Source organism: Hemitrygon akajei, chromosome 15, assembly GCF_048418815.1.
Source record: "Hemitrygon akajei chromosome 15, sHemAka1.3, whole genome shotgun sequence".
NCBI lineage: Eukaryota > Metazoa > Chordata > Chondrichthyes > Myliobatiformes > Dasyatidae > Hemitrygon > Hemitrygon akajei.
In genome coordinates, this window is record NC_133138.1 from 26,922,628 (window position 1) to 26,942,676 (window position 20,049).

At 42.5% G+C, this 20,049-nt stretch overlaps 1 protein-coding gene across 4 annotated transcripts in view; it reads left to right on the forward strand.

The window, feature by feature from the left end:
- The window catches only part of LOC140739227 (fibroblast growth factor 1-like), an 88,949-nt gene that overhangs the window by 57,939 nt on the left and 10,961 nt on the right, over window positions 1-20,049 (forward strand). For all 4 annotated transcript variants that reach the window (XM_073067325.1, XM_073067327.1, XM_073067328.1 and 1 more), the window contains exons 2-3: window positions 4,334-4,539; window positions 11,674-11,777. In XM_073067325.1, the coding sequence (XP_072923426.1) occupies window positions 4,334-4,539; window positions 11,674-11,777 (310 nt within the window). The remainder of the gene's footprint in view (window positions 1-4,333; window positions 4,540-11,673; window positions 11,778-20,049) is intronic.

The following is a 20,049-nucleotide window of genomic DNA, read 5'->3' on the forward strand; positions in this document are numbered from 1 at the left end:
CTTCTTAAGCATCCTGTTATCGATGGTGGGATTAACCACCATTTGTGTTTCGCCTGTGAAATTCAAGCTGTTCGCTGGTTTGTTTCCAGAAGGGGGCACTTAAATGCTTTGTTAAATAACTTGTACAACCGTAAAAGCAACATAATTCACTTTTCCAAACATCAGGGGCTTTATACAGGAAAAAACAGCAACCAGAACTAGATTGAAAGTATACTTATGCTGTCCTACTAGTGACTAGTAACTAGTCCATGGTGTTCAACCAGTCAGGAATTAAGACCTGAAAACCAAGAAGGTGGCTAATACTAATGATAAACACAAGAGATTCTACAGGTGCTGGAAATCCAGAGTAACACACAAGAATTCTGGATGAACTCAGCATGTCAGGCAGCATCTATAGGAAGGAACAAACACTTGAAGTTTTGAGCTGACACCTGATGAAAGGAAACTCTTTTATGACGTTCCCATGCTAAGAGTTCTCACAAGTAAGAATTACAGTCTCCTTCATCTTCTTTTGCAGTCTCTCAGGATTGAGGACGACTTGTTTCTACTCTTCTTTTGTAGCTCTCTGAAGTGATTGGTAAAGCCAACCACATAAGGAACAGACAGTGCCTGATAGACAGGCTTTTAAATAACTACTCTTATGGTAAAATGTCCCAAGGTTCTTTACAGGTGTATAATTTGGCTAGAATTGATGCCAAACCAGAGACGCAGCTTTAAATAGAGATGATTAAATACTATGGGTGGCAGCCTGGAGATACATCCCTACCAAATGAGGTGTAAGACACAACTTCACTCTGCTAGCCTACACATTACCCTTGGGCAAGGGGTAGCACCTGCTTAGCCCCCTGATCAGGGCTGCCTGAAGCCACAGGAGCAGGTGATGGATGGCCGTATGACCAGCTGGTGCATATCACAACTGCAGGTTGTGTGACCGCTGACATCAGGCAGACAATCTCTGAAGAGTATTGATAATGGCTGGGGTCACCCATCTTGTAAAGACTCTGCCCAGAAGAAGGCAATGGCAAAGCACTTATGTGCCAAAATTTGCCAAGAGCAATCGTGGTCATGAGACCATGATCTCCAACGTCATACTACGTGGCACAGAATAATAATGATGATAATTAAGTGCCTGAAGTGAATAATTTGGAGTAGGGAATGCACAGGTGAAGCCAAAGCTACCAGTGGAGGAGCATAGACAATTGGGAATGAAAGAAGTGAAGGAATGCAGATCTCTCAGGCAAGAAGTGGTCACAGTGATCCTGATAACAAAGCAAATATAATCTGGCAAAGTTTGCAGACAAAAACAAGGTATATCAGTCAGCACAACAGTGATGTGCCAATGGGATATAGCTGAGATGGGAAACCAACAGATTTTGAGATGAGCTCAAATTTATGGTGGGTGGAAGAAGAATATATCTCGGATAACCTTGAAGAACCTGGTTTGGGAGGGAAATTTTTATTATTTAAATGGCAAAAGATTGGAAGTATTGATGTACAAAAGTATCTGCTCTTGTATACCAGCAAATATGTACTGTGCATGCAGCAGTTAAAAGGCAAATGGTATGTTGGCCTTCACTGGGAAAGACTTCAAATTAGGAACAAGGACAGTTTGCTTCAATTATACAGAACATTCCTGAGATCACATCTGAAATATTGATTGTCATTTTGGTTACTTTACCTTAGAAAGAACATACATTATTTGCCATTGAGAGAGCCCAGCAAGGTTCACTCTTGACATAGCATTGAGACATTGAGTTGCCTCAATCCACTTGACTCAAGTTGAGGGACGTAAAGGGTTTTGAATTTAAGGACGGATACATTGTTTGTTAGGAACATATAGGTATTATGATGGTGGAGGTGGTATAACACAAAAAAAGATAAGTCCCCAGGGATGAATGAAATCTAGGCCAGAGTGCTGAGGGAGACATGGAAGGATGTTGCTGAGTTCAAACAAAGCTGTTTCTATCTTTGTTAGCCATAGGCAAGGTACTAGAAGAGTGGACAATAAATAGTGTAGTTCCTTTATTTAAGAAGGGTAACAAATTTGGAGAAAGTCCAATTTTGATGGCTTTCAGAAAGGAGCTAGCAAGCGACAATTGGGGCGGGCTATTTTCTGGCAAAGTTGTACTCGGTAAGTGGGAGGCCGTCAAAAGTAAAATTTTGAGAGTACAAAGCTTGTACGTGCCTGTCAGAATAAAAGGTAAAAATAACAAGTGTAGGGAACCTTGGTGTTTCAAGAAATATTGAGGCTCTGGTTAATAAAGAGGGAGCTGAATTGCAGGTATAGGCAGGTAGGAACAAATGAGGTGCTTATGGGGTACAAGAAATACAAGAGAACACTTAAGAAAGAAATCAGGAGTGCTAAAAGAAAGCATGAGGTTGCCCTGACAGACAAGGTCAAGGAGAATCCGAAGGGATTCTACAGATATGCTAAGTGCAAAAGGATAACAAAAGATAAAATTGGTCCTCGGGCAGACCAGAATGGTAACCCATGCTTAGAGCCAGGAGAGACGGGGAAGATCTTAAATGGATTTTTTACATCTGTATTTACTCAGGAGATGGACACGGAGTCTATAGAAGTGAGGCAAAGCAGGGTGAGGTCATGGGTTCTATATAGATTATAGAGGAGGTGTTTGCTGTCTAGTGGCAAATTAGGATGGATAAATCCCCAAAGCCTGACAAGATGTTCCCTGAGGACCCTATGGGAGAAAAGTGCATAAATTGCAGGGTCCCTAGCAAAGATATTTAAATCATCCTTAGTGGGGTACCAGAGGATTAGAGGTCAGCTAACCTTGTTCCACTGTTTAAGAAAATCTCTAAAAATAAGCCAGGAAATTATAGGCCTGACATCAGTTGTGGGAAAGTTATTGGAAGGTATTCAAAGGGACCGGATATATGAATATTTGGATTAATGTGGACTTATTAGGGATCATCAGCATGGCTTCATGCATGATAGGTTATGCCTAACCAATGTTATAGAGTCTTTAAAGGAAGTTACCAGGAAAGTAGATGAAAGCAAGGCAAATAGATGGACTTTAGTAAGGCACTTAAGAAGGTTCCACATGTGAGGTTGGACAAAAAGGTTCAGTTGATTGGTATTCAAGATGAGGTAGGAAATTGGATTAGACATTGGCTTTGAGAGAGAAGCCAGAGAGTGGTGGTAGGTGATTGTCTCTTTCTGACTAGAAGCCTGTGACTAGTGGAGTACCGCAGGGATCGTGCCGGGTCCGTTGTTGTTTGTTATTTATATCAATCAACTGGGTGATAATGTGGCTAACTGGATCAGCAAATTTGTGGATGGCACAAAGATTGGTGGTGTAGTGGACAGTGAGTAAGACTATCAGAACTTCCAGCAGGATCTGAACCAGCTGGAAAAATGGGCTGAAACATGGCGAATGGAATTTAATGCAGACAAGTGCGCGGTGTTGCAACTCAGTGGCACCAACCAGAGCAGGTCCACACAGTGAACAGTAGGACACTGCGGAGTCTGGTAGAACAAAGGGATCTGGGAATACAGGTACATAATTCATTGAAAGTGGTTCACAGGTAGATAAGTTCACAAAGAAAACTTTTGCCACATTAGCCTTCATAAATCAAAGCATTGAGTACAGGAGATCAGGTGTTATGTTGAAGTTGTATAAGGCATTGGTGAGGCCTAATTTGGAAATGCTTTGTGCAGTTTTGGTCACCTACCTACAGGAAAGATGTAAATAAGATTGAAAGAGTACAGAGAAAATTTACATGGATGTTGCCATTTCTGGAGGAACCTGAGTTATAAGGAAAGATTGAACAGATTAAAACCTTGCTCCTTGGAACATAGAAGATTGAGAGAAGATTTGATAGAGGTATACAAAATTATGAGGAGTATAGAAAGGGTAAATGCAAACAGGCTCTTTCCACTGAGGTTGGATGGGACTTCAACCAGAAGTCATGGAGTAAGGTTGAAAGGTGAAAAGTTTAACGGGAACATCACTCAGAGGTCGTGAGAGTGTAGAACGAGCTGCCAGCACAAGTGGTGTATACAAATTTGATTTCAACATTTAATAGAAGTTTAGATAGGTACATGGATGGTGTCAGTAAGATAAGATGAGACAGCGATCACTTTATCTGCTGGACTTTTTGCCAATAGTTGCTATCTAGGCCCAGAAGGAAAATCAATCAGGACAAGGATAAGGAAAGAACAAAACCATGATGGAAAAAATGGAAATTATATAAATACACTTATGACGTAGACTTTGAATCACTTGGGTTTCTGCTTCGCTGATATTTTTAGCTCCTGAACTGGTATTCATTGAAGTATCTGCTTTGTTGTGTGTCTGTTGATGTATTCCAGGAGAGAAGATCCATATGAACACTGTGCCGGAGGCATCATGGATGTTGGAACTGTGACAAGTTTATCCAACTTATCTGATTCCTTCAATCACTTCCTGTCGAGTTACAAAGACCCAAAGCTCTTGTACTGTCAAAATGGAGGGTATTTTATGCGAATTCTTCCTGATGGAACAGTGGAGGGAACAAGAGACAACAGTGACATATACAGTGAGAATCATTTTCAATCATCGTGTGCTCTGTACTATTTTTAAAAAGTGTGTGCGTATGTGTGTGTATATATATGTGTGTGTGTGTTTGACTTGTGTTGCTTGGCAACTACTTTGAAACTTCCCAAGTTACTAAGTTCAATTCATTAAGATCTCTTTAGCAGCTAGAAGAACAAACACTCAGGGGAGCAAGAAATGTTAACCGTTAAAACAACATAATTTCAGCACAAATAGAGTAACTTTTATTTAAACTTTCCTGCAAGTTGAAACTAAGTTCTTGCAGAACTCTATTTACCTGCGCTGCGTTTTACTACGTACATTTTGAGTTATATTTTATTAACATTTTTATAGTATAATACTTCAGTTTATGAGCTGTGAGTGATTGATATAGGCTGTGTCAGTGGACCATATTCTGGGGGAATGTTGTTTTGTTGGTTCGTATATATATAACTGCACCTTACAAGTGTTCATTAAGTGTTGGAGAGCTACAGCTTTCACTTTCATTTTTGCTGTTTTTATTTCACTTTCCCTCAATAAAGTCCACACTTTACTGGAGCTGGGTGAAAATTGGGGAGCTACTTGAGTATGGGTGACGTCGCATTATCCTGTTCATCTCTGTCCTTGATGCGGTTATGGGTCTGTTATTTAGTGGGGAGATGTGGGGACGATGCACGGGGTGGGGGGAGCAGGGTTAGAGTCAAGCTACTATTGGTTCAGAAGAGGGAAGAAGATGCTGGGTGGCGGCAGGAGGTCGTGGACCCTGGGTGAAAAATCTTTCTTCCTGCTGATACATGGTGAGAGCTGAAAACAGCCATTTACATTGTGGTGCTGTCATGGTGGGGTTAATAACAAGACCAATGAGCAGTTTTAACTCTTCCCCTTCTGGGCCCCACAAGTCTGAGACTGATTTCAGTGGCCTTCAGTCATCTGCATCTGGGAAGGTTAGACCTGCCTGCCTGACATGTTAGCAGCACAATGTCCAGTTTCCCTCAGATGAAAAGGGATGCAAGGTCTTATACAGACGGGTATAATAACCATATAACAATTACAGCACAGAAACAGACCATAATTACCGCACAGTAACAGGCCATCTTCGCCCTTCTTGTCCATGCCAAACACTTACTCTCGCCTAGTCCCACCGACCTGCACTCAGCCCATAACCCTCCATTCCCTTCCTGTCCATATACCTATCCAATTTTTTTTTTAATGACAAAATCGAACCTGCCTCTACCACTTCTAATGGAAGCTCGTTCCACACAGCTACGAAGTTCCCCCTCGTGTTACCCCTAAACTTTTGCCCCTTAACTCTCAACTCATGGCCTCTTGTTTGAATCTCCCCTACTCTCAATGGAAAAAGCCTATCCAAGTCAACTCTATCTATCCCCCTCATAATTTTAAATACCTCTATCAAGTCCCTCCTCAACCTTCTACGCTCCAAAGAATAAAGACCTAACTTGTTCAACCTTTCTCTGTAAGTTAGATGCTGAAACCCGGGTAACATTCTAGTAAATCTCCTCTGTACTCTCTCTACTTTGTTGACATCTTTCCTCTAATTCGGTGACCAGAACTGTACACAATACTCCAAATTTGGCCTCACCAATGCCTTGTACAATTTTAACATTACATCCCAACTCCTATACTCAATGCTCGGATTTATAAAGGCCAGCATACCAAAAGCTTTCTTCACCAGCCTATCCACATGAGAGTCCAAATAAGAAGAGACTATTTGACCCTGTGAATGCTCGGAGTTATTAACGTATTGGCAGGGCTAGGGGTGGAAGTGGAGGTGAATTTAATTGTAGTGTTCAAGAGTTTGGATAACGTTCTGAAAGAAAAGAATTTGCAGGGGTATGAGGAAGGGCATCACAATGGTAGCACAGCGGTTAGCGTAACGCTTTACAGCAGCACTGTAAGATCAGGGTTCAATTCCCGCCACTGAGTGTAACGAGTTTGCTCGTTCTCCTCATGACCGCGTGGGTTTCCTCCAGGTGCCCTAGTGTCCTCCCACACTCCAAAGGTGCACGGGCTAGGGCTAATGAGTTGTGGGCATGCTGTGTTGGCGCTGGAAGTGTGGCGACACTGGCGGGCAGCCCCCAGTACACCTCGGACTGTGTTGGTTGTAGACTCAGAAGAACACAGTTCAAGGAATGTTTCGATGTACATGTGACCAATGAAGCTCATCTCTTTTTTAAGGGGCAGGAGACTAGACCCATTTGAATTGCTCTGACACATGGCCTGTATGGGCTTGACAGGTTGACTAACTTCTCATCCTGAAACCCTTCTTTTATGTTTCGGGTGGCATGGTAGCACAGCGCTGTTACAGTTTGGGGCAATTCAGAGTTCAGTTCCGGTGCCGACAGTAAGGAGTTTATGCTTTCCCCCAGGGTGTTCTGGTCTCCTCCCACATTCCAAAGACATACGGGTTAGTAGGTTAATTGGTCACTTGGGTGTGTGTGGGCAGCACAGGCTCGTTGGGCTGAAGGGCTTGTTAACTCGCTGGTAAAAATAAAAGTTAAATTTTAAAAGTCGCGATTTGTTATCAGAATAGTAAGTATTGTGATTTGACAATGTATAATGGGATAAAAGAAACTGGATACATTCATGATAGACTATCCAAAATTCAAAGTAAGTTTATTTTCAAAGTACCTATATGTCACCATGTACATTCATTTTCTTGCGAACATACTCAGTGAATCCAAGAGCCATAATAGAATCAATGAAAGACCATACCCAACAGAACGGACAAACAACCATTGTGTGAAAGACAACAAACTGTGCAAATACAACAGGAGAGAATGTAATAATACTAAGTAAGCAATAAATATCAAGAACATGAGAGGAAGAGTCCTTGAAAGTGAGTCCATAGGTTGTGGGATGATTTCAGTGATGGGGCAAGTGAAGTTATCCTGGTTCAAGGGCCTAATGGTTGAGAGTTAATAACTGCTCCTGAACTTGGTCCTGAGGCTCCTGTACCTTCTTCCTAAAGGCAGCAGTGAGAAGAGAGCATGACCTAGGTGGCAGGGATGCTGCTGTCCTGCGACAATACTGTGTGTAGACGTGCTTAACGGTGGGGAGGGATTTACCTGTAATGGACTGGGACAAATCCACCACTTTTAGGAGTATTTTCCATTCGAGGTCATTAGTGTTTTCTATACCAGGCTGTGAATGCAACCAGACAATATACAATACATCCACAGAAGTATTATTGAGGACTGGGTAATGCTGTGTCAATGAATACTGCTGTCACTGGGACCTGCTGCATTTGCAACATAAGCCAAGAAAATGAAAATGTTATTTATTTAAAGAACAGGCTCCTACAGCCCAACGATCCACACTGCCCAGCAACCCACCCATTTAACACTAGTCTAATCACAGAACATTTTACAAAGACCGATTAACTTTCTGGTCTTTGGACTGTGGGAGGAAACTGGATCTTCCAGAAGAAACCCACGCTGGCACAAGGAGATTGTACAAGCTCCTTACAGATGGCGCTGGAAATTAACTCTGAAACCCTCCCGAACTTTAACAGTGTTATGCTTACTGCTGCGTTACTATGGTGCCCCGAAGTAGTTTATTTTATTTAGAGTTAAAGCACAGCAACAAGCCCTTCCAGCTCAATGAGTCCACACTGCCCCATAACACCGATTGAATGGTACAAGGCCTTGATGGAGTGAATGTGGAGAGGATGGTTCCTATGGTGGGAGAGTCCAAATCCAGAGGACACAGCTTCAGAACAGAGGGGCGTCCTTTTAGAACGGAGATGAGGAGAAATTTCTTTGGCCAGAGAGTGGTGAATCTGTGGTATTCATTGCCACAGGCAGCTATGGAGACCAAGTCTTTATGTATATTTAAGGAAGAGGTTGATAGATTTCTTAGTTGGTCAGGACATGAAGAGATATGGGGGTGTCGGGAAAGGCAGGAGACTGGAGCTGAGAGGAAAAGTAGATCAGCCATGATGGATCGTGGTGGATCAGACTCAATGGGCCAAATGGCTTAATTGTCCTCCGATACCTTATCGTTTTACGGTCTTATTACACCCTTGTGATAATTAATCTACTAACTCAAGTCAAGTCACTTTTATTGTCATTTTGACCATAACTGTTAGTACAGTACATAGTAAAAATGAGACAACGTTTTTCAGGACCATGGTGTTATATGATACAATACAAAAACTAGATTGAACTACATAAAAAACAACACAGAGAGAAAAAAACACACACAACAACTACACTAGACTACAGACCTACCCAGGACTGCATAGAGTGCTCAAAACAGTGCAGGCATTACAAATAACAATAAACAGGACAATAGGGCAGTAAGGTGTTGGTCCAGGCTCTGGATATTGAGGTAATTCTGGGTAAACTGTCTTTAGAATGTGGGAGGATACCTGAGTACCCAGAGGAAACCCATGTGCACACTGGGAGATTGTACAGACTCCTTACAGACAGTGGCGAGAATTGACCCTGGGTCACTCATGCTGTAAAGCGATGTGCTGACCACTATGCTTCTGTGCCAGCAATTACCGGAAACTTTCGTTAATCCGGCAGGTTCAGGATATAAGAATTGTAACATTAACTGTAAGAATTGCACATTTCCAGGATTATTGGATATTTTTCCCCACCAATAGCATAACATATTTTCCAGGGAATCTGGATAGGTTTCACGGAAGTGCGGGAAACAGAATGAGGTGAGTTTTCATGGAATGTGGGAGCCAGAGTTCTGGTGTGTTAGAGGGAGAGTGGAAGTACACACCCAGAGAACCAGACACCAAGCCACTAGGATATCTGACAAATCAGATAGTGGATTGTCAGAACTTTTTCATACATCACTCAATTACTCTTCACTCTTGTTTCATTCCTTCTCTTGCATTTAAATTTTATGGTGTAGGTGTGGCATGCCAACAGATTAAGTTACTTGGTCTCTTTGGGATCATAGAGACACAAAGGTTTATGACACCGAAGCAGCAATTTCGTCCATCATTTGCAGCTTTGACTTGTTTCGCAGCCTCAATTCAAAGCCCAGTAGTTTCCAGAATCAGGTTTAATATCTCCGACGTGTACCATGAAATTTGTTGTTTATGTGTCAGCAGTACATTGCAATACATAATAATAAAAAACTGTAAATTACAGTAAACACTCATATATTTTAAAAATTAAATAAGTAGCACAAAAAGAAAATGAAAAAGTAGTGGGGTAGTGTTCGTGGGTTCAATGTCCATTCAGAAATCTGATGACAAAAGGGAAGAAGCTATTCCTGAATTGTTGAGTGTGTGTCTTCAGGCTCTTGTACCTCCTCCCTGATGGTAACGTTGAGAAGAGGACATGGCCCAGGTGCCACATTTTTGAGGCATCGGTACCTAAAGATGTTCTGGACGCTGGGGAGGCCATTGCCCATGATGGAGCTGACTGTGTTCACAGCTTTCTGCAGTGGATAATTGATACATCCAAATGCTTTTTCCATGTGGCAGGAAATTTCTGCCTCCAGCACCATTTCAGGGAGTGAGTTTGAGACTCAATGTGCTCCCTAGATGAAAAGGAAACTTCCTCAAATACCCTCTAATCTTCTACCAGTTACTTTAAATCTTGGCCCCTGGTTATTGACCTCTTTGCTAAGGGAAACAGTTCCTTTCTTTCCACCCTAGTTAGGCCTCTTAGAACTTCACATACTCACTTTCCCTCAGCCTCATCTGGTCCAAAGTAAACAAATCAGCTTGACTAAACTTTCTTCATTACTAAAATCCTTCAGTTCTTACATTTTCCATCAGTAATATAACATCCTTCCTGAATGTGATTTCCTTGCAAGTTCAACTATGGCTTTTTCTAAGTTACAAAGTTTTGAACATAAACTTCCCCATGTCACGACTTCTGTTTTCTTTCTCCGTGATTTAGTATTTTCCTTACATCCTTTTCTCATTCTTGTTAAATAAGGAGGAAAGAAAACAGAGATTGCGGGTGCTGAAGTCGGGAAAAAGGCACAAGGCACTGGAGGAAGTCAACAGGTCAGCCTGTACCTTCCTAGGGCAGGGGTTCCCCATGGATCAATATCATTAAGCAAGGTGTCCATGGACACCAGATTGGGAACCCCTGTTCTAGGGAAATGGAGACTCTACATCCTATTGAAACATCTTGTCCTAAAATGTCAACTGCCCAATTCCCTCCATAGATGCTGCCCAACTCAGTGAGTTTCTACAAAGATTTTTCTGAGCTGCTCAAGGAAACTGAACCAATAGAAAGAATGCTCAAGCATCAGCATCAGTCTGAAGCAAGAAATGGAAGTGGCCAGAAAGGATCACAGCATCCACATCAAATGTTCTCTCCTCCTTAAGTTGGAGGACAAATCCTCATCAGTTAATCCGCATAAACATTTCAGCCTCAGACTCTAAGACTCCACAATATGCTGTTAGCTAAGACAGAATTCGGTGAGGCTTGATACTTTGTCCATCAGCTTGCCGCATTACAGAACAACCAAAATAGTAACGATATCACACACAAAATGCTGGATTTCCAGCGTCTGCAGATTTTCTCTTGTTTGAAAATAGTAATGCCTGTGGGAACCTTTCCCATGTTGGATCTTTTTTCATTAGATTTACTCACACACTCAATGAACATGCTTCAAAAAATCAAGACATGTCTTCCACCCATCTGAGATATTCATCAGGAGTGCTGCGTAACCAGGGCCCTTAGCATTGTTAAGATCCCTCCCACCCATCCCATTATCTATTGACCCCCGCCATCAGGCAGGAGGGACAGTAGCTTTTAAGACAAGGACTGTTAGGATGGGAAACAGCTTCTTCCCCAGGTCATGAGACTACTGAACTCCCTGCCTTCTCACAGGTCTCATCAGATATGAAGCACCGGTCGTGTTATACTATTTACTTTTTGGCTTGTGTCTTTATGTAAAATGTCAATCTTCTGGAATATATTTTATCTATTTGTTAATTTATTTGTGGTGATACTACTTTATGTGTCTTGTGTGAGTTATATGTACTGTGTTGTGTCCCTTAGTCCAGGGGAATGTTGTTTTGTTGAACGATAATAAACCTGGACTTGAACTTTTACTTGAAATTTGCATCTTTGTTGCTCGATTTCATCTTGTGGGAAATAAAATTCACCTTTCTGCCTTCCTTCTTTTCCAGTTCAGCTTCGGCTGCAGGCCGTGAGCAGAGGGGTGGTGACAATTCATGGGATTGAAGCCGAACACTACCTGGCGATGAGTGAGAAGGGTAATCTTCATGGCTTGGTAAGCACTACTTTGGAATTACATCATCATATGTAGATTGCACAATGCATCATTTACGTTCAGAGTTAACTGGAAAACGTCATGGGCTTTCAGTTAGGAAATCTACTCCCCTGTCCACTTTCCACTGTCTCCCCTTCTATTCCCACCTTTTTTTGTTTTCCCCCATTCTGGTAGCCTTCTCAGCCCTTCTCTTCTCCCCCACCCCGCACTCCATCATGACCTGCCCATCACCTCCCTCTGGTTCCCTACCTCATTCCCTTTATTCCATAGTCTACTGTCCTCTGCTCTCAGATTCCATCTTTACCACCTCCACCTATTACCTCCCAGCTACTCGCATCAACTCCCTCCCTCCCCCACCCACCCACCTTACCCCTCATCTGGTCTCACTTATCCCCTCCCCTTCCCTTCCAAAGTGCAAAGTAAGTTTACTATCCATGTGCATATATGTCCCCACGTACAACCCTAAGATTCATTTTGTTGTGGGCATACTCAACAAATCTATGAGCAGCTCTGTTGGTCAAGGTGACCATGGATGCTGCATCCTGGCTGTCCAGACTCGCAAGCCTGGGCTGTACAATATGGAGAGCAAGCACCCCCCCCCCCCCACCTTCTCCACACAACTGGTGAACCCAAAGGAGCGGCAGAGACCGATACAGTTTGGTACCAGCAGTGCGGCAGGAGTCGCCAGTCAGCATCGAGTTCCCAAAGCCTTCCCCACGAGTGGGCATAGCCGCAAGGCAGCAGAGGTTTGAGATCAAAGTTTTCCTTCTGCGAGGTGAGCTGCCAACCATGGCTGACAAACCCCATCTGCCCGAAGCCACTGGTCTTTAGGTGCCAGTAACCTGCCTTTTCCCTTCTCCTGCCAGTGAAATGGTTCCGACAGGTTTAGAAGCTAAGCCACGCATGAAGGCCAGGAGTTGGACTTGGTTGTCAGAGGCTATTTGAGGCACTCCCCATATGGGAGTATTTAATAGGTAGTGGGAGCTTGTCCCCATTACTACCTCCGGCTGTAACAAACTTAAGGAACCAAATCTATTGAATAATAACTATAACTGAATCAGAGAAGGACCACTCAACCAGGCGTTCAACCAGAGTGCAGAGGACAATAAGCTGCACAAATACAAAAAGAAGAAACAATAATAATAAATAAATAGCAATAAATATCGAGAACATGAGATGAAGAGTCCTTGAAAGTGAGTCCATAGGTGGTGGGAACATTTAAGAACATAAGACCATAATAATTAGGAACAGGAGTAGGCCATCCGGCCCATCAAGCCTGCCCCACCATTCAATAAGATCACGGCTGATATGTCCATAAACTCAGCTCCATCTACCTGCCTTTTCCCCGTAACTGTTAATTCCCCTGCTATGTAAAAACCTATCCAACTGTTTCTTAAATATATTTAGTGAAGAAGCGTCAACTGCTTCCCTGGGCAGAGAATTCCACAGATTCATCACTCTCTGGAAAAAAACGTTTCTCCTCATCTCCATCCTAAATCTTCTCCCCTGAGTCTTGAGGCAATGTCCCCTAGTTCTAGTCTTACCTACCAATGGAAACAGCTTTCCTACTTCTATCTTATCTATCCCTTTCAAAATTTTATATGTTTCTATAAGATCCCCTCTCATTCTTCTGAATTCCAGAGGGTATAGTCCCAGGCTATTCAATCTCTCCTCATAGGTTAACCCCTTCAACCCTGGAATCAACCTGGTGAATCTCCTTGGCACTGCCTCCAAAGCCAGTATATCCTTCCTCAAGTATGGAGACCAGAACTGCACACCGTACTCCAGGTGCGGCCTCACCAGTACCCTGTATAGTTGCAGAATGACCTCCCTGCTCTTGAATTCAATCCCTCTAGCAATGAAGGCCAACATTCCGTTTGCCTTCTTAATAACCTGTTGTACCTGAAAGCCAACTTTTTGTGATTCATGAACAAGCACTCCCAAGTCCCTCTGCACAACAGCATGCTGCAATCTTTCACCATTTAAGTAGTAATCTGCTCTTCTATTATTCCTTCCAAAGTGGATGATCTCGCATTTACCAACGTTGTATTCCATCTTCCAGACCTTGGCCCACTCACTTAACCTACCTATATCCCTCTGTAGACTCCCCACATTCTCTGTACAATTTGCTTTTCCACTCAGTTTAGTGTCATTAGCAAATTTTGCTACACTACACTCAGTATCCTCTTCCAAATCATCAATGTAAATGGTAAACAGCTGCGGGCCCAGCAAAAACCCACTCACCACTGACTGCCAACCGGAGAAACATCCATTTATACCAACTCTCTGCCGTCTATTGGTTAACCAATCCACTATCCATGCCAATACACTTCATCCAACTCCATGTATCCGTTTTTTATTTATAAGCCTCTTGTGCTGCAACTTATCGAACCCCTTCTGGAAATCTAATACGACATCCACCTGTTCCCTTCTATCCACTGCACTCATTATGTCCTCAAAGAACTCCAGTAAGTTTGTGAAACAGGACCTGTCCATTCTGAATCCATGCTGTGTCTGCCTAATGGAGCCACTCATTTCTAAATGTTTCATTATTTCTTCTTTAGTGAGAGCTTCAAGCATTTTCCCCGACTACAGATGTTAAGCTAACTGGCCTTTAGTTGCCCGTCTTTTGTCTACATTCAATGACGAGTTGACTGAAGTTATCCCCTTTGTTTCAAGAGCCTGATGGTTGAGGGTCCCCCTTCTCATTCTGGCTTCTGCCTCCTTGGTTCTTAGTCCTGATGAAGGGTGCTCACTGTCTGGAGTTGGCGTGTCATTGTGGGACTCTCCTCCCTGTTCTAGTTTACTCCAGCAGCCCGAAGATTGACTTCTGGGCAAATTGGTCACTATAAATAGTCCTTAATAAGGAGGTAGGTGGCTGAACCTGGAGGAGTTAAGAGGTATGTTAGGAGAGTTGAAAATGGGATTAGCTTAAACTGAGTGTAAGTGGGCACGGCTGTCTTGGGGGCCGAAGGGCCTGTTCTGTGCTGTGTGACTATAATGAAATTGCTGGAGTGCATTACAAAATAAAATATCTTCTTCAAAGAGCCAGCATGAAGATAATGGAATGAATGGCCACTTTTTATTCTGTAAGATCCTATAATTCTAGTGGTATTGTAATTCCTGCAGTAGCATGAGAAAAGGCCCAGCAAACTGCCAGGGGTGCTGGTGAAGAATATGATTATTTAGGAGGCTCTTGTAGGCACATGAATGTGCAGGGAATAGAGGGATATTTACCTTGTGATGGTTGAAGGAATTAGTTCAGTTAGGTATTTAGTTACTAGTATAAAAATAATATATTATATATACCGTATAAGTAAATAATATAATTACAGTAATGTGCAAAAGTCTTAGGCACATACCGTATATATACCTAAGGTGCCTTAGACTTTTGCATGGTACTGTAGTAATTTTATGTATTGCACTTTACTGCTGACACACAAGAAAAGCAAATTTCATGACATGTCTGAGTGATGATAAACCTGATTCTGATATGGTTCTCTATTGTGGACTGCGAGTGGGAAAGGGGCAGGGAGAGGGGAATGATGGTTGGGAAAAGGGGAGAGGAGGGAGCGGGGAAGCACTAAAGAGACGTTCTGTAATGATCAATAAACCAATTGTTTGGAATCAAATGACCTTGCCTGGTGTCTCAGTACTGGGTGTGTCTGCACCTGCGCCGCCACCCATCCCCGGCACTTCTTCTCTGCTACTTGTCCCACGCGCTCCCACAGCACTCCACCCTCACCATTCCCAACATCCTTTGCTCCCATCAGATTTACAAACATGTTCTCCACCCACATTGACAAATACAGTTCTGTGCAAAAGTCTTAGTAAGCACTCTAGTTATATACATATGACTAAGACTTTTACGCAGTAATGTAAATTATATAACTAATAAGATAGTTATTGTATATAAGCTGGCTGGTGGCGCAGTGACATCAGCGCCGGACTCCGGAGCGAAGGTTCCCGAGTTCAAATCCAGTCAGGCCGCTACTGGACACGTTTTCCATCCGTGCCGGGTTGAGCGTCGAGCTCGCAACTCGGCCTTGTAAAATAAAACACTGCGCTGTGAGAAGGACGTGGGGGACCACTCACAGAATCTTTCCTCCAAGGCAACCACTTGGAAAAAAAAGTGGTCGCCTAGGCTCTGGCAGAGTATGGCACACAAAAAATATTGTATATAATAATATCATATAATAATTTTAAAAATATATAGTATATAATAAATAAATAAAGTAGCATCGTGGGTTTCCTCCAGTGTTCCTAAGACATATGAGTCAGTGGGTTAATGGGTCACATGGGTGTAATTGGACTGTATAGGCTCATTGGGCCAGAAGAGCCTGTTACTGTGCTGTATCGTTAAATTAAAGAAATAGGTAGCTAGAGGAATACATTAGTGAATAAATGGATGAATAAATGAATATTTCAGTGCAGCATTGAGAATTGAAGGGCCTCTTTCTGTGCTGTACACTTCTATACTCTGTATTAATGTTTCAGAGTCAACTTTTCATTTCTTTCATTAAGATACAGCAAGGGGTAGGCTTGTCCAGCCCTTCCTGCCCAGCAATCCCCTGTTTTAACAATCGGCTAATCATGAGACAATTTACAATGACCAATTAGCCTCCCAACTGGTACAACCTTGGACTGTGGGAGGAAACCAGAGCACTTGGAGCAAACCGACGTGGTCACAGAGAGAGCGTACAAACTCTTTATAGGCAGGGATGGGAATTGAACCCGGGCCACCTGTACTGTAAAGTGCTATGCTTGTACAATGCAGGATGACACTCCAGAAGGATACCAAAAGCAGGTGTACAAAGTTAAGGAGGATTCAGTGCTATAAGGATCATTAAAGTGAGATCAGGCCTCAGGCTTTGGGAGTGAAGTCAAATTTATGAGTTTGTCAGTGTTATCTATTGTAGCACCTGAAAGAAACCCACACAGTCACGGGGAGAACATACAACCTCCTTATAGGCAATGGCAGGATTATTCGAAGCAAGCCATGTCTAACAACACTAAGGGAGGGATTTTAGCCACCAAAGACAATAAAGTTTTTGTCAGGATACAAGTACAAATATTAAAACTCTGAAACCCATCTCCAACAAGGCATATTGCAGACCAATCCGCAGGCTGGAGAAGGGTTATTCGTTTAAATATTATAATAAAAAGTGAAAAAAACTATAGATTTTAGAAATCCAAACTGAAAATATTGGAGATAGTGAAAATGACTAGCAGCTTCAGTGGAGAGAGAATAAAAGTTAATGTTTCAGTTTGATGACTTTGGGTAGGGTGAGGGAATATGGTTGGGGGATTGAGAGGGAGTGGTGTGGATTGTTGGGTCAAGATGTTAGTGCTTTCCAGCTGGTCAGGTTTACGAGCTTCACCCGTCCTCTGCAATCAAGTTAAATCCCCAGCCCTATCATTTTATTCTCTGAAGAAGCCTGTGATTTCCTCCATCATCGTCACTTGCATTCTTCCCTCACACCGCGGCCCTTCCAATCTCTCCCTGAGTCCTGCCTACAGTTCTTTAATCTTCTCCATAGCCCCTGTGAAGTAATTTCCAGCCTTTCAACCTGGCAACCTGTACCTGGACAGGGGATATGGAAAAATCATCAGATTCAATAGATCAATCCTAAGGGGAAAACAGTCTTCCTGTTATCAAAGCAGCATCTCTCGTTCCAGCATAGTCTCTGCTCTCTTCCTGTGCTCCCACCTCTGATATCCACTAACATACACATATCCTTGTCTCCCTTCCCAGTGGCAGAAGATACAAAACCCTAAAAGCATGTGCCATCAGGCTCAAGGACAGTTTATTTTGTTGCAAAACTGTTATAAGACCATTAAGATGCAATTTTGACCTCACAATTTACTTTATCATGGTCTTGCTCCTTATTGTCTGCCTGCACTTTCTCTGTATAGTCTGCATTTGGTGATTGCTTTTCTCATGATGATGTACTGAGATGATGAAATGACCTGTATAGGTGGCAGGGAAAACAAACTCTTCACTGTACATGTGGCAATAATAAAGAATTTCCCAATTAGCAGTGATCAATATCCTGGAGCATCTGAAGCAACATTCCTTCTGATCCATGAATTGGGAACATCAAAACCCAATCAACTGCTCCAACAAAAATCCAAGTTCAGACGCAGGTGTCTTTCAGTTTATGTTTCAATCAAAGCAACTGACTGCTTGTAACTACTAAGTGATTACTAAAACACGTAATATTGATTTATATTCCTCCATATAAAGTCAATCGCTATCCCTTTTGGCTGTGAGATCTTATCTCAGCAAAATAGATTGATGGAATGACTTCCAGTAGTGGAAGTTTGATCACCATCAAGACAGAAATTTGCTTTCACTCGATACATGATATAGTGCCATTGCTCTCCATTTCCATAAGTCTTTTATTTATCTATGTATTTATTGATTGATTGGTTGGTTGATTGATTGAGATACAGCACAGAACAGGTCCTTCCGGCCCTTTGAGCCGTGCTGCCCAGCAACCCCCAATTTAATCTTAGCACATCACAGGACAATTTACAATGACCAATTAACTACCAATAGGTACATCTTTGGACTGTGGAAGGAAACTGGAGCACCTGGAGGAAACCGTAGAAGCAACTTTCAAAGGCAGGGTTTGAATGCATTCATGATTGTCCTGTGTGTTAATCACAAATGACCAAAGATGTTCTGTGATCTGTATCCCAAGTACTTCTCATGGGTTTTTTGATGACCATTATACAAAATTCTAGTATTTGTAGGTCCATAGAACTTACAGTACTGTGCAAAAGTCTTAGGCACGTTTATATAGCTAGGATGCCTGAGACTTTTGTACCATATTGTAATTGTCAGTTCTCTGACTTTATAGCTTACTGTATTTTAGACTCAAACCCAGCTACTTCTGAAATGCAATGTGGGCTTTGGCCCTGATTGCTCTTTCAACCAATGAGTGCAAGATCTCAACCAACATCTGGTATTCTCATCCTTTGACTAATTACTTTGAACCCTCACCCCTCATTAATGACTTCTTAGCTAAGGGAAGTGGGCCCTTCCTATTCGCTCTGCCTACGTCCTTTGTAATCTAATAAACCAAAAATAAATCTCCTCTCAGCTTTCTCTATTCCAACGAAAGCAAACCTTGTGCTTTCTTTATTTCCCACACAATTTACTTTACTAACATTTCCTGCGCTTCACTCCAGACTGCGTCTGACAGTTCGAAATCATCAGTTTCAAGGGGAGGGGTTGGGGTTAAAGGAAGGTCTCTTAAAGGCAAAGTCAAGTTTTAAACGCAAGAGGCTCTGCAGATGCTGAAAACCCAGAGTAACACATGCAAATGCTGGAGGAACTCGGCAGGTCAGGCAGCATCTATGGGAAGGAATAATTAGTCAGTGTTTCAAGCCCAGAATCAGAATCAGGTTTATTATCTCTGGCATGTGTCGTGAAATTCGTTAACTGAGCAGCAGTAGTTCAATTGACCCTCTATCAGGACTCAATTGCCATGTGCACAAGTACATTATGTACAGGTGCAATGAAATACTTAGCTGTAGCAGCATCACAGGCACCTGGCATCAGAGAGACAGCGTTCACAAGAACATAAACATAAAATATACCAATTTTTTACAAGAGAAAACAATTAGAACAAAAAAAAATCGCATTGCTGTGCAAAGTGGTCGCCCTGCAGCCATGCTGCGTGGTGATTTGAGTGATGTAGTGAGTAGTCCTCTCGGGCTCAGCAGATCATGGCTTCATGCCTTAATCTATAACCTCAGATGCAAAATGTAAACTCAAGGTGAAATTACATTAAATTTCTCACTGATGCAGTCTATCATCAGCAATGTGATTTCATCTATTTGCACAGTACTGTGTTTGTTAATTGGAGCGGAGAGCAAGTTTGTAAATCTGACGGGAGCAAAGGATGTTGGGAATAGCGAGACTGGAGCATCACGGGAGGGGTGTGGGACAGGTGGCAGAGAAGGAGTGCCAAGTGCGGGGGTGGCACAGGTGCAGGTGAAATCGGCCCTGAGGTCATTTGATTCCAAACAATCGGTTTATTGATCATTACAGAATGTCTCTCTGGTGCATCCCGCTCCCTCCCCTCTCTCTTCTCCTTTTCCCAGCCACGATTCCCCTCTTCCCACCCCCCCCCCTTTCCCATTCTCAGTCCATACTGGAGACCCATATCAGAATCAGGTACATATGTCACTCACATACATCATCACTCACATATGTCATAAAATATGCTTTCTTTTTGTGGCAGCAGTACATTGCGAAACA